Source organism: Equus caballus, chromosome 18 (assembly GCF_041296265.1).
Source record: "Equus caballus isolate H_3958 breed thoroughbred chromosome 18, TB-T2T, whole genome shotgun sequence".
NCBI classification, from domain to species: domain Eukaryota; kingdom Metazoa; phylum Chordata; class Mammalia; order Perissodactyla; family Equidae; genus Equus; species Equus caballus.
In genome coordinates this window covers 72,844,312-72,871,123 of record NC_091701.1, presented here as the reverse complement: position 1 = coordinate 72,871,123, position 26,812 = coordinate 72,844,312, and the positions used below count along the sequence as shown (strand labels likewise).

At 39.3% G+C, this 26,812-nt stretch overlaps 1 protein-coding gene across 21 annotated transcripts in view; it reads right to left on the bottom strand.

The window, feature by feature from the left end:
• Positions 1-505: 505 nt before the first annotated feature.
• CCDC150 (coiled-coil domain containing 150) overlaps positions 506-26,812 on the bottom strand; it is a 74,185-nt gene continuing 47,878 nt past the window's right edge. For 13 of the 21 annotated variants that reach the window (XM_070242086.1, XM_070242089.1, XM_005601657.4 and 10 more), the window contains 12 exons: positions 21,806-21,913; positions 16,000-16,128; positions 14,972-15,141; positions 13,788-13,881; positions 12,821-12,990; positions 9,027-9,153; positions 4,545-4,739; positions 4,048-4,116; positions 3,793-3,954; positions 3,071-3,157; positions 1,157-1,276; positions 506-865 (listed from right to left, as the gene is read on the bottom strand). In XM_070242086.1, the coding sequence (XP_070098187.1) occupies positions 749-865; positions 1,157-1,276; positions 3,071-3,157; positions 3,793-3,954; positions 4,048-4,116; positions 4,545-4,739; positions 9,027-9,153; positions 12,821-12,990; positions 13,788-13,881; positions 14,972-15,141; positions 16,000-16,128; positions 21,806-21,913 (1,548 nt within the window). In that variant the 3' untranslated portion in view covers positions 506-748. Of the gene's footprint in view, positions 866-1,156; positions 1,277-3,070; positions 3,158-3,792; positions 3,955-4,047; positions 4,182-4,544; positions 4,740-9,026; positions 9,154-12,820; positions 12,991-13,787; positions 13,882-14,971; positions 15,142-15,999; positions 16,129-20,380; positions 20,989-21,805; positions 21,914-26,812 lie in introns of those variants that run through there. The other 8 variants (XR_011428597.1, XR_011428600.1, XR_011428599.1 and 5 more) reach the window with 3 other exon arrangements.

The window sequence follows — 26,812 nt, the reverse complement described above, 5'->3', positions numbered from 1 at the left end:
CACTATTTGAGCATCAACTAAGCCAGGTATCATGCTAGCTGTTTATATACATGAAGTGTGGATTACCTGATCCAACACTCAATATCTGAAATAAAAAGATGAAGCTGAACTTACGGCTTACTATAGTAAGGGAGAACTACGTTGGTGAAGCGTCGTCTCCCTGAGCAAAGCAGACTGCTGAATTCAATAAACTTCTTTATAAATCTCCAAGGAAGCTGTAAATACAATCTCAGATCTCTTCTGTAAGAATAGAGATATAGTCTTATTAAACACGCGCTCGTAATTGCCCAGCATAGAAGGGTATAAGTTAACAAGACAGTGGAAGGAAGAATTTTTACCACTTTCCAGGTGATTCTATTTCCAGGGACTATCTACTGGATGTTAGACTAGGACATTTCGTTGAAACCAGGTATCATATCATTTAGTAGCCGTAATATCTAGTACCTCACTAAACGATTTTTGATAAAATGTACTTAGAAGAATAGCCAAGTATCATGCAACAGCATTGTCTATCATACAACAAATTAACATACATTTATTGGGTGGAAAATGGGGAAAGGGACAAAAAAGATGGGGTGGTTCTGTATTGTTATTAAAGAGTTCATAAAAGGATAAACTCAGGTCCAAAATCTTCAGCCCACATCAAAGACTGCACGTTCTGATGACTGTAGGAACAGGCCAGCCCTAGTTGCCGGCCTAGGGAATCGTGGTGGTGTGGTACAGAGCAGCAGCTCCTCTCTCAAGGACATCACTTTCTCTCTAGCTCAGAATGACACTTCTTGGGCATCAATCTAAGATTTTGTTTACTCTCCCATCGATGTAGAGCAGACTGGCTGGACATGACATCGTGCCTTTGATCTTGGTCCTGTTGGAAAGAAAACACACAACACTGCAGAGCTGAGGCTCTATTTTGTCTTTATGAACAGCATTTTTTCATCAAGGTAGGTGGTTCTAATCTAGACAGTTTGGGAGAAAGGGAGCTTTTAAGAAAGAAATCTAGTTCATTGGTTTCGTAGCAGTACTTTAAAGAACTACTGCTTTAAATGGTAAAGATGAGTGGAGAGAGTAGCTGGATGAAGAGAGAACTTCTGTAACGACAAATCTGAGAAGGAACAAATCCAGAATTGCTTAAGACAGCCGTGTCTAAATAGCCTACCTCGTCCCGCCACCTGTCTTCACGGGGAAGTCTCTGCAGCCGGTTTTTTGTCAGCTCGAGTTGTAGGCCATCGAACCTGCGCTTGAACCAACGGTGAGCTTCTTCCAGGTTAGCTGTTATCTGGACACAGCAATGCCATCATTAAAAGTTACACAAAAAACTTACAACTGTTTCTTTGTTGTGTTCATTGTTATATTAGTTCAAGAGACTTTTTACCTAGATATTAAAAGACCCAGATTCTGACCACAAGCTCCTTGCAATCTATTTGCATAACACATCCTACAGATGAGAGAGTACTTTCTGGATGTAGACTTAAAAAATGCTTTAAGCCTGCTGCTTTTCACGCATTGGTTAATATTTCCTGGATGTGGACTAAGGTAAGAGAGGACCCAGGAGAAAAGTAAGATGAGAATGAAAGCACAAGACGGCACTGAGGGGGCCGGCCCCGTGGCTAAGTGGTTAAGTTCGCGCATTCCGCTTCCGCAGCCCAGGGTTTCGGCAGCCCAGGGTTTCGGCGGCCCAGGGTTTCACCAGTTCGGATCCTGGGCGCGGACATGGCACTGCTCATCAGGCCATGCTGAGGCAGTGTCCCACATAACACAACCAGAGGCACTCACAACTAGAATATACAACTATGTACTGGGGGGCTTTGGGGAGAAAAAGAAGCAGAAAAAAAAGATTGGCAATAGTTGTTAGCTCAGGTGCCAATCTTTACAAAAAAAAAGAAAATCAAGCTCCCTTTGACATTTAACTTGTAGAAAGGTACAAAGCTAAAATATTTTCCAGGTCTGTTTGTGTATCCTGATGACAATGACACTCCCATCCCCAAACCAAACCCCACCTTTCTCCAGCACTCTTTGCCAGAATTGGAGGGAAAGATGCTTGAAATGGCATTGTGCATCATGCTTCCTCTTGCGTGGCAAAGGAGAAGGGAGCTAACATTGACTGGAACTTACTCGGAGCCATCTCTGCGAATAACAGTCCAGTCATGCATCGCTTAACAACAGGAATACGTTCTCAGAAATGCATCGTTAGGCGATTTCATCATTGTGTGAACATCATGGAGTGGACTCACACAAACCTAGACGGCACAGCCTGCTACACAGCTAGGCTCTATGGTACCAATCTTATGGGACCACCGTCATGTACTCAGCATTGACAGAAACGTCATTATGTCATTATGTATTAACTTCCTGACTTCTACGGATGTGGTAACTGATGAGTTAAAAAAAGTAAATGTAACTTCCCTAAGGGCACAGTAAGCATCACAACTGACATTCAAACTCAGGTTTGTCAGAGTCCATATTCTTTCTAATACACCATTCTCACAGTCATATTGTCATGTAATTTAATAGCTATAAAAGGGACAAATCATGACCAACTCATAGCAACACCACTGCCATGTTCACTTCAAGCTTAAGAATCTCTGTTTTCTCGTCTGGACAACGAGGGGTGGGTGTGGCACACTAATGATTTCAAAGATCCTTCCAAGCCCTAAAAATGTCTGATTTTAAATTGTTTCAACAAGGCCAATCTAAAATATTAGAGGAAGCAAGTTAACAAATTAACATGTCCTACTTGACACTTGCAGTTACTGATTGAACAGAGAGCTTCCGCGGGCACTGTTCGCGTCAGACAACGCGTTGAGAGCCACACACGCCGCCTTCCCTTCGTCTATTTAGTGGGAGGGACTCGGGCGTCAGGCTTCATTAATATTTCAGCATTCTGTTCTCTCTCGTCAGGACACAAGATATTAGCCTAAAAACTACTCTTTATAGTAGACACTATTCTTGGTAAGTTACTGGTTCTTCTGTGTGGCTCTGACGGCTGTGGCGATGGGACTGACGGGCCTCGTGTGGCGCAGGCGGCTGTCTGAGGAGCGGCCTGCGCCTGGCGCCCACGCTGCTGGTTTACCTGCTCTGACTCCACACTGGCCTCTTTCAGTTTGTGCTCTGTCGCCTCTTTACATTTCTTCAGGTGTCTGATAGTTTCTTCCAATTCCTGAAAACAGGATACGAAGATTTTTACAAAAGACCAAAATACAAGATGAAAACTTATTTGCAGTTTAACCTACAGTATATATATGTGTAAATGCTTACAGATTTTGACTTTAATTTATGGATTCTCCTGAGAAAAAGTGATTAACATCTCTTTCCAGACCTGGAGGGATATTTTCATAGCAGACACTCTGTTGGAAGGCCAGAGCTCACTGACCTCTTCAGGTCCCTTTTCAGTGACAGCATGTTTTGTTTGGATCAGGGTGGGAATAGCGAAAACTCCTGTAACAGCAGCAGATGCACCGGTGCCCAGGGAGGAACCAGCGGCTCTCCAGTCCCTGAAAGACTGAGATTCAGCTCACGAGTCTGCCTTAGTAACCAGTACTTTGCATCTGTGAGCTCCACTTGTTCTTTAAAAATGAAGATTGTTTTTATTAAGTTGAAAATGGAGAACGTGTACCATATTCAAAGCTGCAGGCTTCTTTCTAGAAACAGTGATTCTCAATACTTAGCTGAGATGAACAACTTGCAAAGTTCTGTTTTCTTCTACAGAACCTAGAAGGTCTGAGTGCCGCAATGCTGAGCTTGGGCACATGTCACTTGCTGATAGCCTGAGAGGACTCCTAGGCCACCCCTTACCTGGCACCGATACTCCAGTTCCTGCCTTATTTTCCGCTCCGTCTCCAGGCGCAGCTCTTGCTGTTTATTCCGTGCTGAGGTATCATACTGGCTCTTGGCCAACAGCTGCATCTCTTTCTGTAGGTTAGTCATTTCAGATACAAATTGCTGGATACTCAGCGACTGGCAGGGCACAAAGAGGGACACAGTTGGTGAACCTGTCCAAGTTTGGGATTTTATGTGGATGTAAACATAGAGTTTGTGGAAATCATCTACCTGTTCATAGTTTTTTTTCTGATATTGATCCTTAATTAGCTCCATTTGCCTCAATTCTTTTTCTATTTGCTGAAAGTAAATGTGGAAATAACACAGAAAGATGATCAATGGAAAAACTGGCTTGCTCTTTTTGCCTATAGGATGACAGAAAGAATCCCATATGAGACACACAGTTATCAGTTCCTGCTGGGCTCTCCTTCCCGTCCGGCCCACTGACCCCGAAGAACAAAGTCTTATACAATCACTATGGAAGAGACAGATGGGGAGCCAGAACGTGACACTGGCAGCCAGTGAGAAACCAAATATTTACACCATGGTATCTCTGCTGGAAAAAGAGACAGTCCCCCAGCCCTCTGCCCGCTTCCCAGGTGTAGCTGGAGCTCCCAGGGAACACACGGCAGCGTTAGTGCTCTGAACCATCTTCCTGAACCACCACCTGCCCAGATCCTCGTCAGACACCAAGGAAGTGAGGGGAGCCTTAGGGTTTCTCATACAACCTTCATCCTCTCCATATTCTGAGCATTATTCGCCTTAGCCGAATAGTGGAGCTTAATTTGGGCCTTTTGATTCTTTATTTTCTCCTTGCTGATGTTCAGGATCTTTTCCAGCTCGGTGAGTTTCTGCCTCAGCTCTCGGTTGGTCCGGGACACTTCCACTGATCTGAAGTTGGCTTCATCAAGGGCTTTCTTCAGCTGTGGAACACAAAGGGAAAATTAGAACCTTTTTACCTTTATTCAGTAAGAGAAGCTTATGCTTAGCTTTGTCTCTATATTTTGTTCTCTTTAGACCTTTTTTTTTTTAAAGATTGGCACCTGAGCTAACAACTGTTGCCAATCTTTCTTTCTTTTTCCTGCTTTTTCTCCCCAAATACCCCCAGTACCATAGTTGTATATTTTAGTTGTGGGACCTTCTAGTTGTGGCGTGTGGGACGCCACTTCAGCATGGCCTGACAAGCGGTGCCATGGCTGTGCCCAGTATCCGAACCAGTGAAACCCTGGGCCCCTGAAGCAGAATGCGTGAACTTAACCACTTAGCCACAGGCCGGCCCCTGACCTTTCTTTTAAAAAGGCGGGTAAGTGAGGCAATAGTAACGGTGTCCGATCAAGCAGATTTGTGGAGCAACACTCTAAGTGATTTCCGTAATTTTTAAAAAAATTTTTTATTGTGGTCTAACTAGTTTATAACATTGTGAAATTTCAGTTGTCCATTAATATTTGTCAAACACCATATAAACACGCCCCTGCACCCCTTGTGCCCACCGTTCCCCGCTTCCCCCTGGTAACCACTAAATTGTTCTCTTTGTTAGTAAGTTTGTTTATATTCCACACGAATGAAATCGTATAGTGTTTGTCTTTGTCTGTCTGGCTTATTTCACTTAACATGATGCCCTCAAGGACCATCCATGTAGTTGTGAATGATTTCCATAATTTTTAACACTAAAGAACACAATCTTCTTAGAACAGATAAACAATGTAGATATATATGCATCGTTTGCTTTTTTTTTTTAAGGAAGATTAGCCCTGAACTAACATCCGCCGCCAATCCTCCTCTTTTTGCTGAGGAAGACTGGCCCTGAGCTAACATCTGTGTCCATATTCCTCTCCTTTATATGTGGGACGCCTGCCACAGCGTGGCTTCACAAGCACTGCATAGGTCCACACCTGGGATCCAAACCGGCAAACCCTGGGCCACTGAAGCGGAGCATGTGTGTGTGGTCTACAGACCCTTAAATTTTACTGGGTTCCATGGCTGTCACCTTTCCAGTCCCAAACCACAGACTCAATTGGGAATTACCAGGAGGCATTCATAATTCAAAATTAGCTTCCTTTGGTAATCCCTAGTGCCTTGGCTAGGAGTAAGTCCACATGAGGCTACAATCAGGAACCTTTCCTTAACTCTTGAAGATACTACAGAATCTGCTGCTAAAGCAACAGCTGCCCAACAAAAGCCCCTTGGACTCTCTGGCCAAAGTTGTTCTTGATAATAGGATAGCCCTTGATTGTCTTTCAGCTGAGCAAGGTAGTGTCTGTGCTGAGATTTGAAGTTAGGTCTCTCTGACTCCAAAGCCATCTCTTAAAAAGCAAATGATGAGGGGCCAGCCCGGTGGTTTTATTCTCCCTGGTACGCTGCATTGTCTCAAAAGCTTTAAGTGCATGTTCACAGCTGCTAACCACCAGGCAAATGGTCTAAGACTAGAACATCAGACAGGGAATGAGAGAGCCAGCCCTGATGGCCTAGTGGTTAAAGTTTGGTGTGCTCCACTTCAGTCATCTGGGTTTGCTTCCCAGTTGCAGAATCATACCACTCATCTGTCGGTAGCCATGCTGTGGCAGCAGCTCACATAGAAAAACCAGAAGAGCTTAACAACTATATACAACTATGTACTGGGGCTTTGACAGGGGAAAGGAAGAAAAAAGGAGGAAGATTGGCAATAGATCTTAGCTTAGGGTGAATCTTCTCCTGCAAAAAAAAAAAAAAGAAAAAAGGAATGAAGAGAATGACTGACTGAAAGAATGTGAACCCAAAATCATGACCTGTGAATGCCACAAAGAGATTCAGCAAAAAGACATCATGAGTAGTGAATATCACACGGAGATTCAGCAAAAAACTACAAAGAACTCCAGAGCAGTAGCTGGGAGTAGTGCTAATGCCTTACATTTTCATTACATCTCTCAGGCTGAGAGTCTGATCAAAAGGGGAAATTGTTAAAAACAGGACAACAACCCAAAATGGAGTCACTTATGCTAAGCCCTAAGTCAAAAAACAAGACTTAATTACAGTTTCAGCTATCCAAGAAATGGGCTCTTAAACTGGTCAATCAGGAATTGCCTGATAAGCATTAGCTGGGCAATATGCCTGGCTAATAAGACCCCTGCCATCCTCTAAAGGAAAGGAGCTTTGCAATAACCGCTTTTTTGCTATAACTTGTTCCCGCTCCCTTCTGCCTATGAAAGCCTTTCATTTTGTGCAGCTCCTCAGAGCTCCTTTCTATCTGCTACATTGGACGCTGCCCAATTCGAATTGATTTTTGTTCAAAGAAACTCTTAATTTTTAATATGCCTCAATTTATCTTTTAACATTAAATAATTTTACAGAGTTCCCCTCTTCCTCACGTGCCCTTACATCAGTGCCATTGATTTTTAGGAAGAAGATGCAGCTGAAAAGGGAGATGGGAAGGTGGTATTCTCTATGGCTGATAGTATTTAACCTGTCAAAGAAAGAAGCCAAAGTTATTTGTACCTCTTCTCTCTATACTAGCTCATTCCTTCAGACCCTAACTGCACGCCACAGTGCTGGTCTTGTATTTCCACCCAACTTACTTCCTGTTAGATATTCTACCATCTCCTCAATCACAGCTTTGTCCAAAACTGGGTGAGCCCTCACGATTATCGCTTACTTGGTACTTAAACGTTGTTCAAGCACTGCGATAATCACTTTACATACATTTTAACCTGGAAGGTAGTTGTGGCGATTTCCATTCTCTGACTGAGGAAACTGAGACTCAGAAGTTAAGTCACTTGCACAGATGGTAAGTTAACGCATTGCTGATACAGGCAGAGCAGGGACTCCTCCTAGGCAGCGAGCCACAGCCCAGCCCTGCGGCTGACTTCTCACTGACATCACACTCCCTGCTCTCTCGGTCTTCTCACAAGTTCACTATCGTCACCGATCCTTGTTAAAAGGATTTGAATTTTATAAGTACTCTGAACAACTATCTCTGATTAAAGGTAACACTAATTTCAGTGTACCTTACTGTTTCCCACAGAGTTTGCTTTTTATATTTTTAATATTTATATAGTACTTTGCAATTTACAAAGCACTATATAAACAGCCGAATCTGATTTTGTAAATGGTCTTTGTAAGTTGCAATTGCTAAATGCACCAGATCTGGCAAAATACAGACCAGCCACCGCAACCAAATCTTGGAATGATTTTAATTCTTCCTTCCCCTTTGCTCATGATATAACATTTAGTGTCTATTTGGTGATTTTTCTGTTAAAATGGCTTTTTGACTTAATTTTTCTCTATTTTCAACAGAATTACTCTGCTTGGCCCTAACCATCTAAAGCCCAGAGTAACTGTTCTGGTTTTCTTGAGTCTCCATGTCTCCAGTTTCTCTTCATTCTTGCCTACTCTCCACTGCTATCAGACTAACCTTCCTCTAATTGTGCTCATATCATACCCCTCTCTTCTCGGAAACCCAGAGTGCCCCACTGTGACCTAAGAGCTCACATCCAACCTCCTGCTAGTCAAGGCTATCCACCCGCCGGTCCCATCTAAGCTAATTGCTCTCTCAGACGTTTCCCAAAGTGTCTGCTCCGATCCAGAGAGGCAAATCCTTCTCATTGGCTCACATGTCCCGTTCATTTGTGTGACTCAGATTGGCTCGTTCTCTTACATAGGGTGTCCCAGCCCTGTCAGCTCTGCCAGTCTCAATCCCGCACTTTCATTAAGCTTCCCTTCTTCTGTCACCCAACCAGCCTGAAACAAACTTTCCTTTACTTTGAATTCCTTCAAAATTGTACACAGCCTCTAGCTATCCGAGAAAGGTCTTCTGATGTCTTCCCTGTTTGTCTTATAAAGAGTGGAGATCACAATTAAACAAGGGTCACTTAGCAGAAACCAGAGCATAGACCATGTCGTCTACTGCTTTTATAGTGCCTCTCAGGAGACAGCAGATATGTGATGGATGCTACTTAGGTGAATCGAGGAGAGAGGTGGTTTGATATCTGTCTATCTGAATCTGATGGCAGTCTCCTTAACCCTCTATCCCACTCAGTCATCACTCCCTGATGGGAAAGCTCTCATCAAGACATTCCTTCAATGGACAGAGAACCGTGTATCAGAAACTGTTTTTTTGTGTGTCGATTTACAAACAGCATAGAGATGGCTCAACTGCATCCATTCTTGGACATCCCATAGCTAGTCCTCCTCTTGGAAGGTATTCACCTAGAGGAAGCTTGTCACTTGACTCATACCTCAGTCATTTCCCGTTGTGCTGCTTTCTTTGCAGTTTCTCTCTCAGTTTGGAATTGCTTTCTTAGAGCTTCTATGCGTTCAGCATGTAATTCTGCTTCCATTTTGGATTCCTCGGTCATCCGTTCTCTGTTTTGAAGAAGACAGATGATAATTCATCTTTAGAAACCATCTTAGGAGGTAAGAGAGATCTGGAGGGGAATGTGTGACTGTCCAAAAGGTGTATGGTTTACGAATGAGAAGCAGATCAGTCACCAGGTGAACCTCAGTGATCTGGAGCTCATTAACAGACTTGAAAAGAAAACATTTACCTGTAGCATTAAAAAACAAAAAGCCATTTAATATAAAGAGATCGAACCAAAAGAGTGAAACACATACTTTTGTTTTAACCAATACTGAATAGTCTCAAGCCAGCAACATTTCACAGAATATAAAATTTGCATGACCTCCCAAATAATAAAAGTCCAGGACCAGATGACTTTCCTGGTGAATTCCACCAAACATTCAAAGAAGACTCAATGGCTATCCTTCTCAAACTCTTCCAAAAAACTGAAGAGGAGGGGAGGCTTCCTAACTCATTCTACAAGGCCAGCATTATCCTGATACCAAAACCAGACAAGGACAACACAAAAAAAGAAAATTACAGGCCAATATCACTGATGAACATTGATGCAAAAATCCTCAACAAAATACTAGCAAATCAAATACAACAATACATTAAACAGATCATACATCATGATCAAGTGGGTTTCATTCCAGGAATGCAGGGATGGTTCAACATCTGCAAATCTATCAATGTGATACACCACATTAACAAAATGAAGAATAAAAATCACATGATCATCTCAATAGAAGCTGAGAAAGTATTTGACAAGATACAGCATCCATTTATGATAAAACCTCTAAATAAAAGGGTATAGAAGGAAAATACCTCAAAATAATAAAGGCCATATATGACAAACCCACAGCAAACATCATTCTCAATGGAGAAAAACTAAAAGCTATCCCTCCAAGAACAAGAACCAGACAAGGATGCCCACTGTCACCACTCTTATTTACCATAGTATTGGAAGTCCTAGCCAAAGCAATCAGGCAAGAAAAAGAAATAAAAGGGATCCATATTGGAAAAGAAGAAGTGAAACTGTCACTCTTTGCAGATGACATGATTTTATATATAGAAAACCCTAAAGAATCCACTAAAAAACTTTTAGAAACAATAAATGAATACAGTCAAGTCATGGGATATAAAATCAACATACAAAAATTGGTTGTGTTTCTATATACTAACAACGAAGTAGGAGAAAGAGAAATTAAGAATACAATCCCATTTACAATTGCAACAAAAAGAAGGAAATACCTAGGAATAAACTTAACCAAAGAGGTGAAAGATCTGTACACCGAAAACTATAAAACATTGTTGAAAGAAATTGAAGAAGACACAAAGAAATGGAAAGATATTCCATGCTCTTGGATTGGAAGAGTTAATATCATTAAAATGTCCATACTTCCTAAAGCAATCTATAGATTCAACGCAATCCCTATCAAAGTTCCAACAACACTTTTCACAGAAGTAGAACAAAGAATCCTAAAATTTATATGGAACAACAAAAGACCCTGAATAGCCAAAGGATTCCTGAGAAAAAAGAACAAAGATGGAGGTATCACACTCCCTGATTTCAAAATATACTACAAAGCCATAGTAACCAAAACAGCATGGTACTGGCACAAAAACAGACACACAGATCAATGGAACAGAATTGAGAGTCCAGAAATAAACCCACACATTTATGGACAGCTAATATTCGACAAGGGAGCCAAGAGCATACAGTGGAGAAAGGAGAGTCTCCTCAATAAATGCTGTTGGGAAAACTGGACAGCCACATGCAAAAGAATGAAAGTAGACCACTACCTTACACTATGCACAAAAATCAACTCAAAATGGATTAAAGACTTGAATGTAAGACCCCAAACTTCTAGAAGAAAACATAGGCAGTACGCTCTTTGACATCGGTCTTAGCAGCATATTTTCAATTACCATGTCTGACCAGGCAAGGGAAACAAAAGAACAAATGAACAAATGGGACTACATCAAGCTAAAAAGCTTCTGCACAACAAAGGAAACCATCAACAAAACGAAAAGACAACCTAACAATTGGGAGAAGATATTTGCAAACCATATATCAGATAAGGGGTTAATATCCAAAATATACAAAGAACTCATACAGCTCAACAACAACAAAAAAACCCAATTAAAAAATAGGCAAAAGATCTGAACAGAGATTTCTCCAAAGAAGATATACGGATGGTCAACAGGCATATGAAAAGATGCTCAACATCATTAGCTATCAGAGAAATGTAAATCAAACTACAATGAGGTATCACCTCACTCCGGGCAGAATGGCTATAATTAACAAGACAGGAAACAACAAATGTTGGAGAGGATGTGGAGAGAAGGGAACCCTCATACACTGCTGGTGGGAGTACAAACTGGTGCAGCCACTATGGAAAAGCAGTATGGAGTATCCTCAGAAAATTAAGAATAGATCTACCATATGATCCAGCTATTCCACTGCTGGGTATTTATCCAAAGAACTTGAAAACACAAATGCATAAAGATACATGCACCCTTACGTTCATTGCAGCATTACACACAATAGCCAAGTCTTGGAAGCAACCTAGGTGCCCATCAAGGGACGAATGGATAAAGAAGATGTGGTTTATATACACAATGGAATACTACTCAGCCATAAGAAATGATGAAATCCAGCCATTTGTGACAACATAGATGGACCTTGAGGGTATTATGCTGAGTGAAATAAGTCAGAGGGAGAAAGTCAAATAAGTATGATCTCACTCATATGTAGAAGGTAAAAACAAGAACAAGCAAACACATAGCAATGGAGATTGGATTGGTGGTTACCATAGTGGAAGGGGGCAGGGAGGGCAAAAGGGGCGATTAGGCTCACATATGAGGGGATGGACTATAATTAGTTTTTGGGTGGTGAACATGATGTAATCTACACAGAATTCAAAATATATTACAATGTACATCTGAAAGCTATATAATATTATAATCCAATGTTACTGCAATTAAAAAAATTAAAAAATTTAAAAAAATTTGCATGGATCACAAATATGAAAAATACCTTCTTTGCTTTAGCTTATACCTGTCTCCTACAGCAATAGTTCACTACCTGAAAGAAATAAAGATCTACATGCACATTGCATTTCCCTTGGGTATAAATGTTCATGGAATGTTATTAATATCTAAGTCATATTTACCTAGGTACAGATTAAGACAAAACTTTAGTGGCTTGACCTGAACTTGAAGGATTTGACCTAACTAATCTCACGCCAAAACTGAAATCAATGAATGGTTTAGCATCTGCTTAGATGGAGCCATCCGAGTCCTGGCTGGGTTCTTCCCATCCAGGCTGCTGTTATTCCTTTTCCAAATCATGCTTTTAAAGGACACATAAGCTTTTGATAGAAAAGGCTTCACAGAAACATGCCAGTGTCCATTCTAACCAACAGTCTTTAAATCTTGGTTTAACCATCATGTACAGAAGGAGCGTGATACTAGAAGAGGGGAGAGCTGAAAAGGAGATCCAAATGAGCATTCCCCAGCCAGCTAGGATCTGCTGCTGCTCAGCTATGCCTGGTGCCTTACCATGGCTCTGCTGGGAGTACTAGTTCAAAGTAGGAGAAAAGGGTTTAACTAGTTTATGGAAGGAAAGAACCAAACTTACTCCCCAGAGTCTCTTCTCTAGGTACACTGTGACTGTTCTGCCCTTACCTGAAGGTTTCCAAGTTCTGTCGCTCAAGTTCTTTGTTTTCCAGTTTCTCTTGAACCTGATCAAGCTTTGTTTGCAGATGATTATTTGCCTGGAGAGCTTGCTCCAGGCTCATGGCCAGTTTCCTGTTGTCTTCTCTAGCTACATCCAGGGCTTTTTGTACAGGCTCCATCTGAAAGAGAGAAGAGTGTTTGTAATTCCACTATAACACAAGCAAGTCCATAACGCTGAGTCTTCCCTCCTTGCACTGTATCATCAAGTGCCATTGAAACAATAATTAGTTGGAACTAGGGATGCCAGATGCCTGGAAGATAGATGTGAAAATGTGTTACAGACATTGCTGAGGAGACTCTCAGAGGGCAGTGGGAAGGGTGTGCTCCATTGGTCACCAGGGCGCTTTGGAAAATAGAGCCAACTTAATTTATCCTAACTTTTAAAATTTTAAACTAGTTAAATTCCCCTTCCTAATCCTATGAGCTTCTGGTATCACTGTCTACAGAGATAAGAACTGGAAACTTGCATATCCTTCCAGAAAAAGCTTATTTATATGAGATATCCATGTGTATTTTATATACGTGCATATGTGTAGACACATATTCATGTGCGTACATACACCTGTGAGCACACACATGCGAGTATGTGTCTCTTTATTAATAGTGGGATCAGCTGACTGAGGTTATAAGTGATTCTCTAAACCCTTTAACTTCTGCAGTCATTTATGAATTAATAAATGAAAAGAATGTGGACTATATAAGGCAAAGAGAATTAGGCATAATTGTGGTCCTGGTTTGCCAGTAAATGACTCACTGTTAAGAGCGCAGGCCCATTTGTAAATATTTCACCATCCAAAACTCAGACTTGAATGAAAAGGAAATTTGTCTGATTGTTTTACTCCATTTTTCCAAAACAGCAATATCCCAATAAAACCTAAAATATCAATATTATCATCTATAAAAACCTGGGCTTTACCTCATTGTTGTGCTGGGCATCCACAACAAGCATTCTGGCCTGCCACTGGTCCACTTCTGCTTCCAGCTTCTGCACCCTTTGTTGATTTAGAGCCCTAAAAATGGAAAGCACAGAGAGAGTGACTATAGACAAGAACCATCTTGGAATGATACCACTGGCAGTTACAGGGCACTCTTCTAAGAAGCTCAAATAGCATATGTAGCAGGCTACAGATGCTTAGAATATCTGAGAGTTGGCAGGTGACAATTAGTAGCCTCAGCCTTAGGTCAGGAAACTAAGGCTCCTAGGGATTAAAAACTTGTCCCATCTAGGATTCAATTTGGCTTGATACATTAAACTATCAATACATTTTAATGACTAACTTATGGGCTGGTAATTTTATACTATATATATCACTAGTATAAAAATCTATCGCTTCTACACGGATTGACTTATTGTTGAGGTTCTTGCTTCTAAATACAACAGCTACCTAAAACTTTATTCTGAATGGTAAACAATATTTTTAATACTATCCCCTTGACCTTTAAGTTCAGAGGTAATATACATTCATAATATGTAAAAATTAAAGATAAGCACAATGAAGAATATAAAACTCACTTGTTCTCCCATAACATAGAGGCAATATGCACCACTAATATACAGATTACAATATATTTTAGAGGCCTTATTAAATTCAGATCATTAGTTCATTAACCTAAAAGAGAAACTTTAATGCAATTTTTGAAACATTCAAAGAAGTTTACTTAGAAAACATGGCTAGAAGTAGTTCTCAGAATAATTCATCTAAAATAATTATTAATCTTTAAATAGGATACTAATAAATGAATAATTAATTCAAACTCAAGCAGTCACTTAGCTTCAATTATCTTGACAATTACTATTCTGGAGACCCAAGGGCAGGTTTAAAGGGCATAGAAAACAGTAAGGGTAAAACAAGAATATATCACATGAATTTCTAGAATGCACACTCTTTCACATCATTACAAAAGATCGGAATTTTGAATTTTTGGAAATCATATTTATAATCCCAGATTTTCCCTAATTTGCTAGTTCTTTAAACACCATTTTACTAGTTTTTTGCGACAGAAGCAATATAAAGTGAATTTGTTTCTCGACGGCACGCTTCTCCTTACAACAATGCAGCAGAAAAATATAAGTACAAAGACAGAAAAATAATCTGATACCTTTCTTTCTTGAGGCCTGCAATCTCTGAATCCCTCCGCCCAAGCTCTATTTGTACTTTTTCCAGAGCACCTTGCATCTTACTATGAGAAGCCAGCACATTCTCCAACATAATTGTAACTTTGCAGTTGTCTTCTTTAGCCTCTGCCAGTTGTCGCTGAAAGTTTCCCACCTAACAGAAAAGGAAACAAGACAAAGATATTTGATCCTTTCTGGTTATTCTTCTGCCGCTGAGTCCCATTACTTCTAGGAAAGAGTATGGAAATCAGGCATGGTAGAATGCTGGGAGGAATAATTAAAGTATGTTTTAATTTTATTTCATTTATTAAGTTATTATGACTTTGAGAAAAAGAAAACTAGACCCCAGATCCTATGGAGAATTCTGCAGTGCTTCCCAACTACTGTCAAGTCACAGCACGTCTATTAACTGGAGACACGGGGATCAACAGCTTCTTGGGTCTAGAGGTGGTTCCAGGCTGGCCTGCTCTGGCCCCGCTCAGCCATCTTATGATGGGGCCAGAAGAGGAGAACATCAGAATCATGTGAGGGAAAAAGACCATGAAGAGAAAGCAGAGCTGCTGAAGATGATGGAACTCAGCCCTCTTCAGAGGCAGAGCCAGCACCTGCTGTCAACAAGTTTGGGATGACCTCTGTTCCCACCAAGCACACAGACTGTTCAGGAGAAAGCATTTAGTGATTTAATTTAACACGAACTCATGGCAGTGTTATATCACATTGATGAAACATAAGTAGGCAGGTTATTATTACCAACGTTAGATGTGTTTGAATAGAAAAAATTAGGACTTTTTCTTTTGATTATTTTTAAGACAGCAACTTCAAAAAAAAAAATTGGGAGTTAAAGGGAAATATTTTAAAGCTCTTTCAAAGTTATCTTTTCTTTAGGAAAAACCCCTCCGCTGGTCAGTTCTCATTCTCTTACTAACGGTCACAAGAAATGCAGGAATGCGGCTGAGAAGGAGATCCCAAGCGCCTGCTCTCAGCCAGCGGCTCTCTGCAGGCTGCGCCTTGCCTTCTTGCTCTCTCTGTCCTCCACGGCCTCCAGGTCCCCCTTCAGCTTCTGACTCTCCTTCAGGGCTGCGTCACGGCACTTCACAGCTCGAGAGAGCTCCTCTTCGTTCTTGTCAAGAATGGACTTCACCTTAGCAGAACAAAAGGAACAATAACTTTCCAAAGCACAATAAATCAACAACTAGAATAAGACAGCAGTTTAGAAACCGAACTTAAAATGTTTAAATGTCCTTATCCACTATTATAAGCAAAACCCAGCTTTATTAGCTGTTTTCCCCTTTAAAGAAAACTACAAAGCAAAAAAAAGACTCTACGTGAATAAACATGGGCAAACTTAATACATGCCAATCTCCATGAAATTACAGAATAAGGGATAAAGGAGATAAGACTTCGAAGTAAGATGTAAAATGGGGGGAAGTGATTATCATGGAATTTGAAAATATAACAAATGCACAATATAATAAAAGCCAAGATGAATAATAACTAAATAAAATGTCAAGAAAACAGTGTTACAGAAGAATGAATCCTAATTAGAAATATTCGAATTTTATATCCCTGAAACACTTTTAGTATATCTACACGATCATTTCAAACGATCATCATACTATTTTAAATATTACTGTTTAAAAACGTTTTATTTTGAATTAATTATAGACTGGCAGGATGTTGCAAAAATAATGCGAAGAGTCCCATGTACTCTTCATCCTGCTTCTAATGGTGACATCACATACTGCTGTAGTTCAAAACCAAAACCAGGAAATTGACTTTGGGACATTACTGTTAACTAAATTAACTGGACTACGGAACTCAGTTTTCACCATTTTTTAAACCTACATTCATCTAGCTGTGTGTGTGCACATAGCTCTGTGTAATTTGATCCTATGCACATATGCGTGACCACCACCACAATCAAGATACAGAACTGCTCCATCCCCACAAGGAACTCACTTGTGCTTCGTCTTTGTATTCATATCCTCCCCCAACCCATCCCCTGTCCCCTGGCAACCTCTAATTTGTTCTCCATTCTATAGTTCTGTCATTTCAAGAATGTTATTTTAAATACTTTAATGTAATTAACTTTTGTGTAGGTAATACACCCACAATCTTTAACAGCTTTACTGAGGTACAACTGACATACAACGAGCTGTGTATGTTTGAAGTATACAATTCTGACATATGTATAAACTCTTGAAATCATAATCAATATAATGATCAATATAATCATCCCAAAAGTGCCCTTACGCCTCTTTGTAATTTTCCTCTTCTGTCTCCTACACCTCCTTCTGTTTCTACACCTCCCTGCAAGGCAACCACTCATCTGTTTTTTGTCACAATAAATCAGTTTTTACTTTCTAGAATTCTATATAAATGGAATGATATTGTGTATACTCTCTTTTGAATGGCTTTTTTCAACTCAGCATAATCATTTTGAGATTCATTCAGCCTTTTGCCTATATCAATAGTTCATTCTTTTCTGTTGCTAAATAGTATTCTATTGTATGGACATACCACAATTTACTTATCCCTTCACCTGCTGAACACTTGAGTTGTTTCCAGCTTTGAGCTATTGCAAATAGAGCTGCTATGAACAGTCATGTACAAGTCTTTGTGTAGACATATGCTTTCATTTATCTTTGGCAGGAATGGGAGTGGGATGGCTGGGTCATATGGTAGTAGCATGTTTTACTTTTAAAGAAACTACCAAACTATTTTCCAAAGTGGCTGTACCATTTTACATTACCTTCAGCAGTGTATGAGAATTCCAGTTGCTCCACATCCTAACACTTGGTGTGAGTTTTTCAAATTTAGATGTGTGGTAATATCTCATTGTGGTTTTTTTTTTTTGAGGAAGATTAGCCCTGAGCTAACATCTGCTGCCAATCCTTCTCTTTTTGCTGAGGAAGACTGGCCTTGAGCTAACATCCGTGTCCACCTTCCTCTACTTTATATGTGGGACGCCTACCACAGCATGGCTTTGCCAATGGTGCCATGTCTGCACCTGGGACCAGAACCAGCGAACCCTGGGCCGCCAAGAAGCAGAACGTGTGAACTTAATCGCTGCACTGCCACTGGGCTGGCCCCTCATTGTGGTTTTAATTTGCATTTCCCTAATGACTGATGTTTAACATCTTTTCAAGTGCTTATTTACCATCCATATATCTTTTTTGGTGAAACATCTGTTCAGATACTTCACCCATTCTTTTTATTGGGTTGTTTTCTCTTAGTGAGTTTTGAGAGTTTTTAATACCTTCTGGAGACAAGCCCTTTATCAGATATGTAATTTGCAAATATTTCTCCCAGTCTATGGCTTATCTCTTGATTCTCTTAACGTCTTTGAAGAGCATAAGCTGTCATTTATCATTTTTTCCTTTACAGAGCATGCTTTTGATGTCAAATCTAAGAAATGTTTGTGTAATCCAAGACCACAAAGATTTCCTCCTATGTTTTCTTTTGGAAGTTTTACAGTTTTAGGTTTTACATTTAAGGCTCTAATCCATTTTGAGTTAATTTTTATATATGGTGTGAAGTATTGATCAAAGGGTTTTTTGTTCCAATTGCTCGAGCATTTTTTGTTCAAAAGATCATCCTTTCTCTACTTTCATTTTTGTTGAAAATGAAATGTTCATAAAATTAATTACTTTAAACAGGTAGCATAGTCACATTATTCCTTCTTTTTTTTTTTGGAAGATTAGCCCTGAGCTAACTACTGCCAATCGTCCTCTTTTTGCTGAGGAAGACTGGCCCTGAGCTAACATTCATGCCCATCTTACTCTACTTTATATGTGGGACGCCTACCACAGCGTGGCTTTTGCCAAGCGGTGCCATGTCTGCACCTGGGATCCAAACAGGCAAACCCCCGGCCGCCGAGAAGCCGAATGTGTGCACTTAACTGCTGTGCCACTGGCCCAGCCCCATGTCACAATAGTCTTAAGGTACAAAGGGTAAAGTAAAAAATCTCCCAGCCACCCAGTTTTCTTCCTCAAAAATAGTGTTGCCAATTTATTATGATTAATTTTAGAACTATTATATGCATTACAGGTGAATACATACAAATATATTCTTTATTCTCCCACTCTTTTGCATACAAATAGTAAAATACTATGTATACTCTTTTGAACCTTGATACTTCATTTATTTATTTATTTAAAGATTGGCACCTGAGCTAACAACTGTTGCCAATCTTTTTTTTTTCCGCTGCTTTTTCTTCCTAAGTCCCCCCAGTATATAGTTGTATATTTTAGTTGTGGGTCCTTCTAGTTGTGGCATGTGGGACACCGCCTCAGTGTGGCCTAATGAGAGGTGCCATGTCTGCACCCACGATCTGAACCGGCAAAACCCTGGGCTGCCGAAGCAGAGCATGTGAACTTAACCACTCGGCCACGGGGCCGGCCCCATGAACCTTGATACTTTAAACCTAATATATATCTTCAAGCAGTATTCCAATCCATGGATACACCATGATTTACTGAGCCAGTCTCTTATTGATGGATTTTTAGTTGCTTCCAGGGTTTCACTAATAAACATTACTTCAGTAAGTAACCTTGTAAACATGTCACATGGACAAACTCCTAGAAGTACAATTGTGGGGCAGAGTGATAAATGTTGCCAAATTGCCCTCCACAGAAAGCTGTAGCATTTTATACTCCTGACAGCAACAAAGAAGAATGTATTTTCCCATCTTCCTCAACATTATTACACTTCCTGAAAACTTTTAACCTGTAACATTTAATACTTTAACTTTTTCTGTAAGGATCCAAGAATAGCATAAAAGATGCCAACTTATAGGTTCTGAAAACCTATTGGATTTTGTTCTAGGAAAGTATACAAGGAAGAAAACAGTTTTTATAATTTTACCAGTGTTTATAAGACATAAACATGAAAAGCAAAAATATTTACAGAAAGGATCTAAATAGTAGTCAACTCTAACAGACAAGCTATAGTACTTTCTATGTTTAAATATCAAGCAAAGATGGATCCTCTCACAAGTCTTCTTGGAAAATATTTTCCAATGTTCAAGTTCTTGGGGCTTCTATTAATGTATTTCTGTTTTAAAATCAGGCTTTATCCAGATATTTTACTGCAAATATGAAGATTAGGTAGACATTTTGAATTTTGAAAAAATAAAAATTAGATTTTAAAAAACCTCAATGGTTAATGTTAAGCCAAATTTGATATTTCTGTGTTAAAAGAAAAATGTAATTATGCGATAGCCAGAATGATGGTTTCCATCTACGTTGTCAATTTTTCCTTTTTGTGAAGAACCTAATTTCCGTGTTGTTACTGATACCTCCAAACACTATCTTTCTGGACTGCGACTAATTTTCTTCATTGCCATATAAATCTGACATTTCCTTATGATTTAATTTGTGGTCTTCACTTACCGAATCCAGTTTAAGAAAATGTGTCGACTCATCATTTATTAATGGTCTTGCGGCCAGAATATCTATTTTACCCTCCAGTCTTCCCTCCACGGTTTTAATAGCATTCAAGAGAGTCTTTAGAGAGATTCTAGCGTCTCCAATCTCCTGAGAAGATCTCACAGAAGTCAGGGAAGGTGCAAAGGTCACACGGCGTGTAGAGTTTGGAATAACACTGGGCAAACCAACTGATGAAGTTCTTTCCTTTACATTGTTTACTTGGGGCCTACAGCTTTCAAGGAATTTTGAAGACACAGGCCTCTCTGGAGATTTCCTTTTTCTTGGAGGCATCACCAATTAAAAACAATAAAAATCAACTAATCCTAGAGTTACTTTTCAAGGAGTGCCCCCTTTACTAAGAGAAACACCGCAATGTTCTAAATGAAGCCAGGATGGAAAATATACTTGAAAATGTATCCTTTGCTTTCAGAATGAAGAAATCACACTGTAAAGTATGTCCTAGTACAGAAACAGACCTTGAATCAAATTCCCAGCAGGAGAGCGGATCTACTGGGGACACTCTACCAGTCCAGTCAGATGGTCAGAACCCTGACAGTGTTCCATTTGAAGACACATTCTAGTTCCTTGGTTGCCAGGGGTATATATACATACACAAATGTTATAGATATAGAAGTTACACAGTTTATCCTGACTGTTCAAGATGAAAAAAAAATTACATACATGGTAAATTTGTAAATCATTGAAATGAATCACTTTCTTTTGGTAACAGATTCCTGGATTATTTTCTTCATTAAATGTTTTATATATCTTGTTTGTCTAACCTTTTCTATTTATTTGTTAACGTTAACATGTTTGTGACCGACAAAAGGTTTTCAGCCTCAGCAGCCACCATGCAGACAAGTAAGCACCTTCACTACTACTATCTCCTTCGAGTGAGCTGTCTGTTGCAGGTGTATCTTTTGGGGACTGAGTTCTGAGTTTGCCTATAATTTACAAACCAAAGATATTGATTCCTCACGACTGCCAAAAGTTTTAAGGCTCAGATTAAAAACCTACTTCCTCTATGAAAGCATTTCTCAATGCTTCCCTCATAATGATGCCCCCTATGAATGCTCATAATACAATCTGTTTTGTTTCTGAAAGGCCTAACTTTCTATCATAAAGTTTATTGAGTACATTCCTAAGCCTCTAATTACAGCATAAACAATCTGAATGTCCCAATCCTGCCTCAGGCATCTTTATGAATTCCTCCATGGCTTAGCAGAAGCTTGTACATGGTGAGTATTTAAAAAATGTTTGTTAATTGAGTCAAGTGAGCAGATATCCATCTTTCTGGGATTATATGGTAAGGTGGGGAGAAAGGCATCAATTTCTTAAAAACTAATTAAAACAATATAACAGCAATCTTCTTGTAGCTATTAATCACACCTGAGCATATTTGCCCTCTAGAGCCTTGTTCAACTTGCGCAGATGGTCATTCTGTGAACTGGTTTCAGTAAAAGAACGTAGTTGTTCTTCTAGCTGTTTAACTTTTATCTAGGGGAAAAACAGAAGAATAATAAAACAAGCCTCATTAATGAGAGATATACTCCAAAAGGGGAAAAAAAGGTGTCATGAATTTTGCAAAAAATGACAGAAAATCATTAAAACTTGTAAAAAGCAATCCTAAGTTTTTCTAATCATGCAAAGAATGAATGCTATTTCAACTAAACAGCTATTGCAACAGCTCAAGGTGGGCTATAGCCATTTACATGTACTGAGATAACTCATTTGGTTTCTATTGCTTATGGAAACTCCAAATTAACACGACTCATGAATATAAGAGTGAGACTTTGTGGGTAATATATTTCATTTTTAAAGGAATTGTGGTATCTAGCATTCAAAATCTTTTTGAATAGGGATGATTAAAATTGTCAATGTGCAAGAAAGGGATATAGTCTTGGATTTTACTGACAGAATTACAAAAATTGAATAAATGGAATTCTTATAAAGAAGAGCACTCACATCTTTCTCATTAAAGAAAATGATCATTTAGAGGGATAAAATCATTAATATTTACTCACAAATCTCCAAAGTGTATTTGTCCACATTTTCTTCCTCTTATTCCCAACCATCTCATACAAATCAACAATTAACATTACTGAGCATATCCTTGAATCAGGAAAAATTTCATTCAAAGTTTTTTATTTAAGTCAACTTTTCCTTTCTTGATATCTTTTCTTGTTTCCTACCTGTGAAGGGCTAACGCTTCTTGGCTGTAGCTACTGGACATTTTCAGGAACTGTTAAAATTTGAGTGCTAATAGTCAGGTTTTTTTGAAAGGATACATGAAAACATATTTTGTTTCAGGAAATATCTCTTGTTCCATCAGTAGGATCCTTCTTTCTCTCAGCTTTGTCTGTTTCTGTTGCTCTTCTCCACAGTGTACAGTATAAAATGTGTTCTGTGGCTCCCTAAAGCCATCACTAAAAATTAATCACGGTTTTCATTTAAGGTGCAGAATTAAAATGGCTGCCTCTTGATTGAGGATTGAAAATTAATGCAACGATTGTTTTCACTTTAAACTAAGCAAACTGCTATTAACTTACAGAATCCAATGGAAAATGGACTAACTCTAAAGACTTTCAGCTTTGCCTCTCTTCAAGCAAAACACAGATTATTCATATTTCTCAGGTAATTGACCCCAGCTTAGCCTCCAGGTGCTCAGTAAGATGCCCTGAAACTTGTGTGATGGCATGTTCTCATCTAGAAAGCACTCTAATTTTTGTATTGAGTTTCTTATTTGGCAGGATTACTAATTCAGGACATTCAAGCGGGAAAGAACAAAGAAGCAAATAAATGCTGCTGCCCTCCGAGATCTGGTGTTTCTGTGTCATTAAAATCCGAGCAGCTCCCATAGCTAGCTTCTCAGGTCTCAGGAACAGCAGTAATTTAGGTCACGGTCATATCCTCATATTGTTTCAAATGATCTAAATATGAAGATATAGAGATATACACACATATATAGAAACTATGAGACAACCAAGAAATGGACGGAAAGGAATCCTTATTTTAATCTGTTTGTAATGCAGATATTCTAAAGTAATGCAGTTAACTTCCCAGGTTTTTTAAAATTCAATACATATGATAAATTTGAAGTAAAGGAGGACATGCCCACAATGTGAGCTCCCTCTTTTTTTTTGAGGAAGATTAGCCCTGAGCTAACATCTACCACACAATCCTCCTCTTTTTTTTGCTGAGGAAGACTGGCCCTGAGCTAACATCCATGCCCATCTTCCTCTACTTTATATGTGGGAGGCCTACCACAGCATGGCTTGATGAGCAGTGCCATGTCCGCACCCGGGATCCAAACTGGCAAATCCCAGGCTGCCGAAGCAGAATGTGTGAACTTAATCGGTGCACCACCAGGTGCACTGTGAGCCCCTTTATAGTCTGAAATGAGCTTCAGAGTTAAAACAACCTGAACTGCCAAAGCTATGTATTTTGACTAAAAGTATGAAAATACATTGAGGAAACTGATAATTTCAGTGCAGCAAAGATTTTTTTTTCTTTTAAAATCCTTAACTAATATTCATATAATAGAATATCATGCAGCAATCCAAACCAAAGAACTACAACAACAAACAACGTGGATGAATCTCTCAATCATGATATTAAGTGAAAGAAACAAGAAAACATATCTAGTGTATTATTATATAAAGTTCAAATACAGGTAGAACTGATCTGAATGTTAGAAGTCAGGATGGTAATTACCCTCATGGGGAACAGTGACTGGAAAAGGCTATGAAACGGGTTCTGGGTGCTGGTAATGTCCTGTTTCTCGTTCTGAGTGCTGATCACATGGGTACCTTTACTCTGTGAAAATTCATTAGGCTGCACACTGTGTACTTTTCTGTATGTATGTTATAGTTGAATAAAAAATTTATTTACACAAAACAAACAAAGCCCTTAGCTAATCTCTAAATTAAGGTCACAAATGCAGCTACTTATAGGGGCTAGGCAGCTAATATAATATTGGAATCCAGTGGTGGAAGTGATGGGGTCAATAATAGATTAGAGTGAGCCTAACACACTCAAACTGACATGTTTAAAAACAATGAAAGTGCTGGAAATCTTTCAGACATACACAGGAATATCCCATCTACCTGTCACTCAACTTAAAAAAGACAACATTACCAGTACAGTTGAAACCCTGTGTGTAGCCTACACGCCACCCAAATCTCCCTCCATCCTAGAGTTAACCACTGTGCTGAATTTGCTGTTTGTCATTCCTATTTAACAATTTTACTATAAAATGTATCCCTAAAGAGTACATAGTATTATTTTATGAGATTCATCTATGTTAACACATCTAACTCTATACCCTCTTATATAGACTGCTTTCTAAATTGGTATAACTACTTTTAGGAAAAATCTGACAAACCCTAGTAAAATTCAAGATATGTATATCCTATAACTCAGTAATTCTCCTAAGAATTATACCTAGCCTAAAGAATCTTTTGCATATGAGTACAAGGAGACATGTACAAGAATTCATCATATAAGCATTGTTTGTAAGCAATTGGAAACTGCCTAAATAGTCATCAGCAGAAGAAAGGATAAACACATTTTGGCATATTTATTTAACAGAATAGTATACAGCACTGAAAAGGAAATCCAAACCAGGTTTGAATGCTGGGCAGCAGTTTCTGACACAGTCTACATTAATACCTACAACCCAGTACAGTATTTATATCAATCATTAAGTCAATTCTGAAAATACAATCGTTTATCTAATATGATTCATGTGATATTTTTAATTGATTATAACCCAATTGAGAGAGAACACACAGTAGACTATTATTTTGATTATGTTTAGTATGTAGCTTTTCCTTTATTTTTTATTTTTTTGAGGAAGATTAGCCCTGAGCTAACTACTGCCAAGCCTCCTCTTTTTGCTGAGGAAGACTGACCTTGAGCTAACAGCCACGCCCACCTTCCTCTACTTTATACGTGGGATGCCTACCACAGCATGGCTTTTGCCAAGCGGTACCATGTCTGCACCCAGGATCCGAACCAGCAAACCCCAGGCTGATGAGAAGCGGAACGTGCGAACTTAACCGCTGCACCACCTTGCTGGCCCCCAGCTTTTCCTTTAAATTATCTGGCAAGAGTACTGTGCTGTAAGAGCACCTTCCCTGGTGCTCTGCTGACAAGACCAGTGCCTTTGGAATGTGCCAACTCAAGCTTGACATAAAGACACCCGGGAATTAAGTTTCAAAAGTGTTTCAGCTTTCAGAGACTATCAGAAATCTTAAGCCCTCATTATAGGAACATGGGCAGAAAAAAAGGCATGTATTTTCCTTAAGATCATGAAGATAACCTCTTATATTATATAATCATGGTCTAAAAGGTTAGATAGATAACATCAGACTCATTAATAAGTTTTAAAATGTATTCCATTCCCAGCCAAAATCCGGCTTTAAGTTGGCTATGAGCACTTGGGATTTTTCTTGTTTACTTAAAAATATATTTCGTATCTCTTGGGAAAGCTAAAAGAAGGTCAAAATCATGGGTCATAGCTTCTACGGGATTATTAGTTTCACAAAAGACAAAGTTCTTCTGTGCCTGTAATAATCTATACACTCAGCCTGTAATGTTGACCTTCTTTCCCAGTGAGGTGTGCTTTCCCTCTCATTTACAGGTGAATAAGATGAAACTCAAGAAAATTAAGATTTGTCCAAGGTTACACAAGTGTAGATGATCATAAATGCACCACTGCCTCTGAAATATGTTCACTAAAAGCATACGAGTAGTGGCCAAATAGCTTTATCTTTCAAGTGGACAACATACTGTTTCACATCCATGGTTTGTCGACTGCCCTTCAGATAGCCTGCCGGGTCCGGGCCTGATCTTGTCTGCTAGCCCTATGGGGTAAACCCCTGGAGCAGATGACATGAGGTTAACGCTGACGTGTCTGGCAAGCCTCTACTGAGATTACTTATCAGATTGGCTCTAGAGTTGCCCAGCCGGACTGGACTTCACTTCATACCATTTACTCCAGTGGTCCTCAACTATGGTTGCACACTGGAATCACTGGGGAGCTTCAGAAAGTGTTGAAGCCTAGGACCTACTTCCTGAGATTCTGATTTAATTGCTCTGAGGTGCAAGTCTTGTCATGGAGATTTTTCCCCTTATATTTTATTGTGAAACATTTTAAATATACAGAAAAATTGAAAGAATTTTACTGTGAATGTGCACACACATGCCATCCAAATTCTACCATTAACTTTTTTATACTTGCTTATCACATATCTATCCATCTATCATTTCCTCTATCCACGCATCAAAAATTTTTTTTCCTTTTTTTTTAATGATTCATCTCAAAGTAAATTGCAGACATAATACACTTCCCAGCATGAGGAGTTTTAAAAATTTCCCAGGTGATTCCACTGT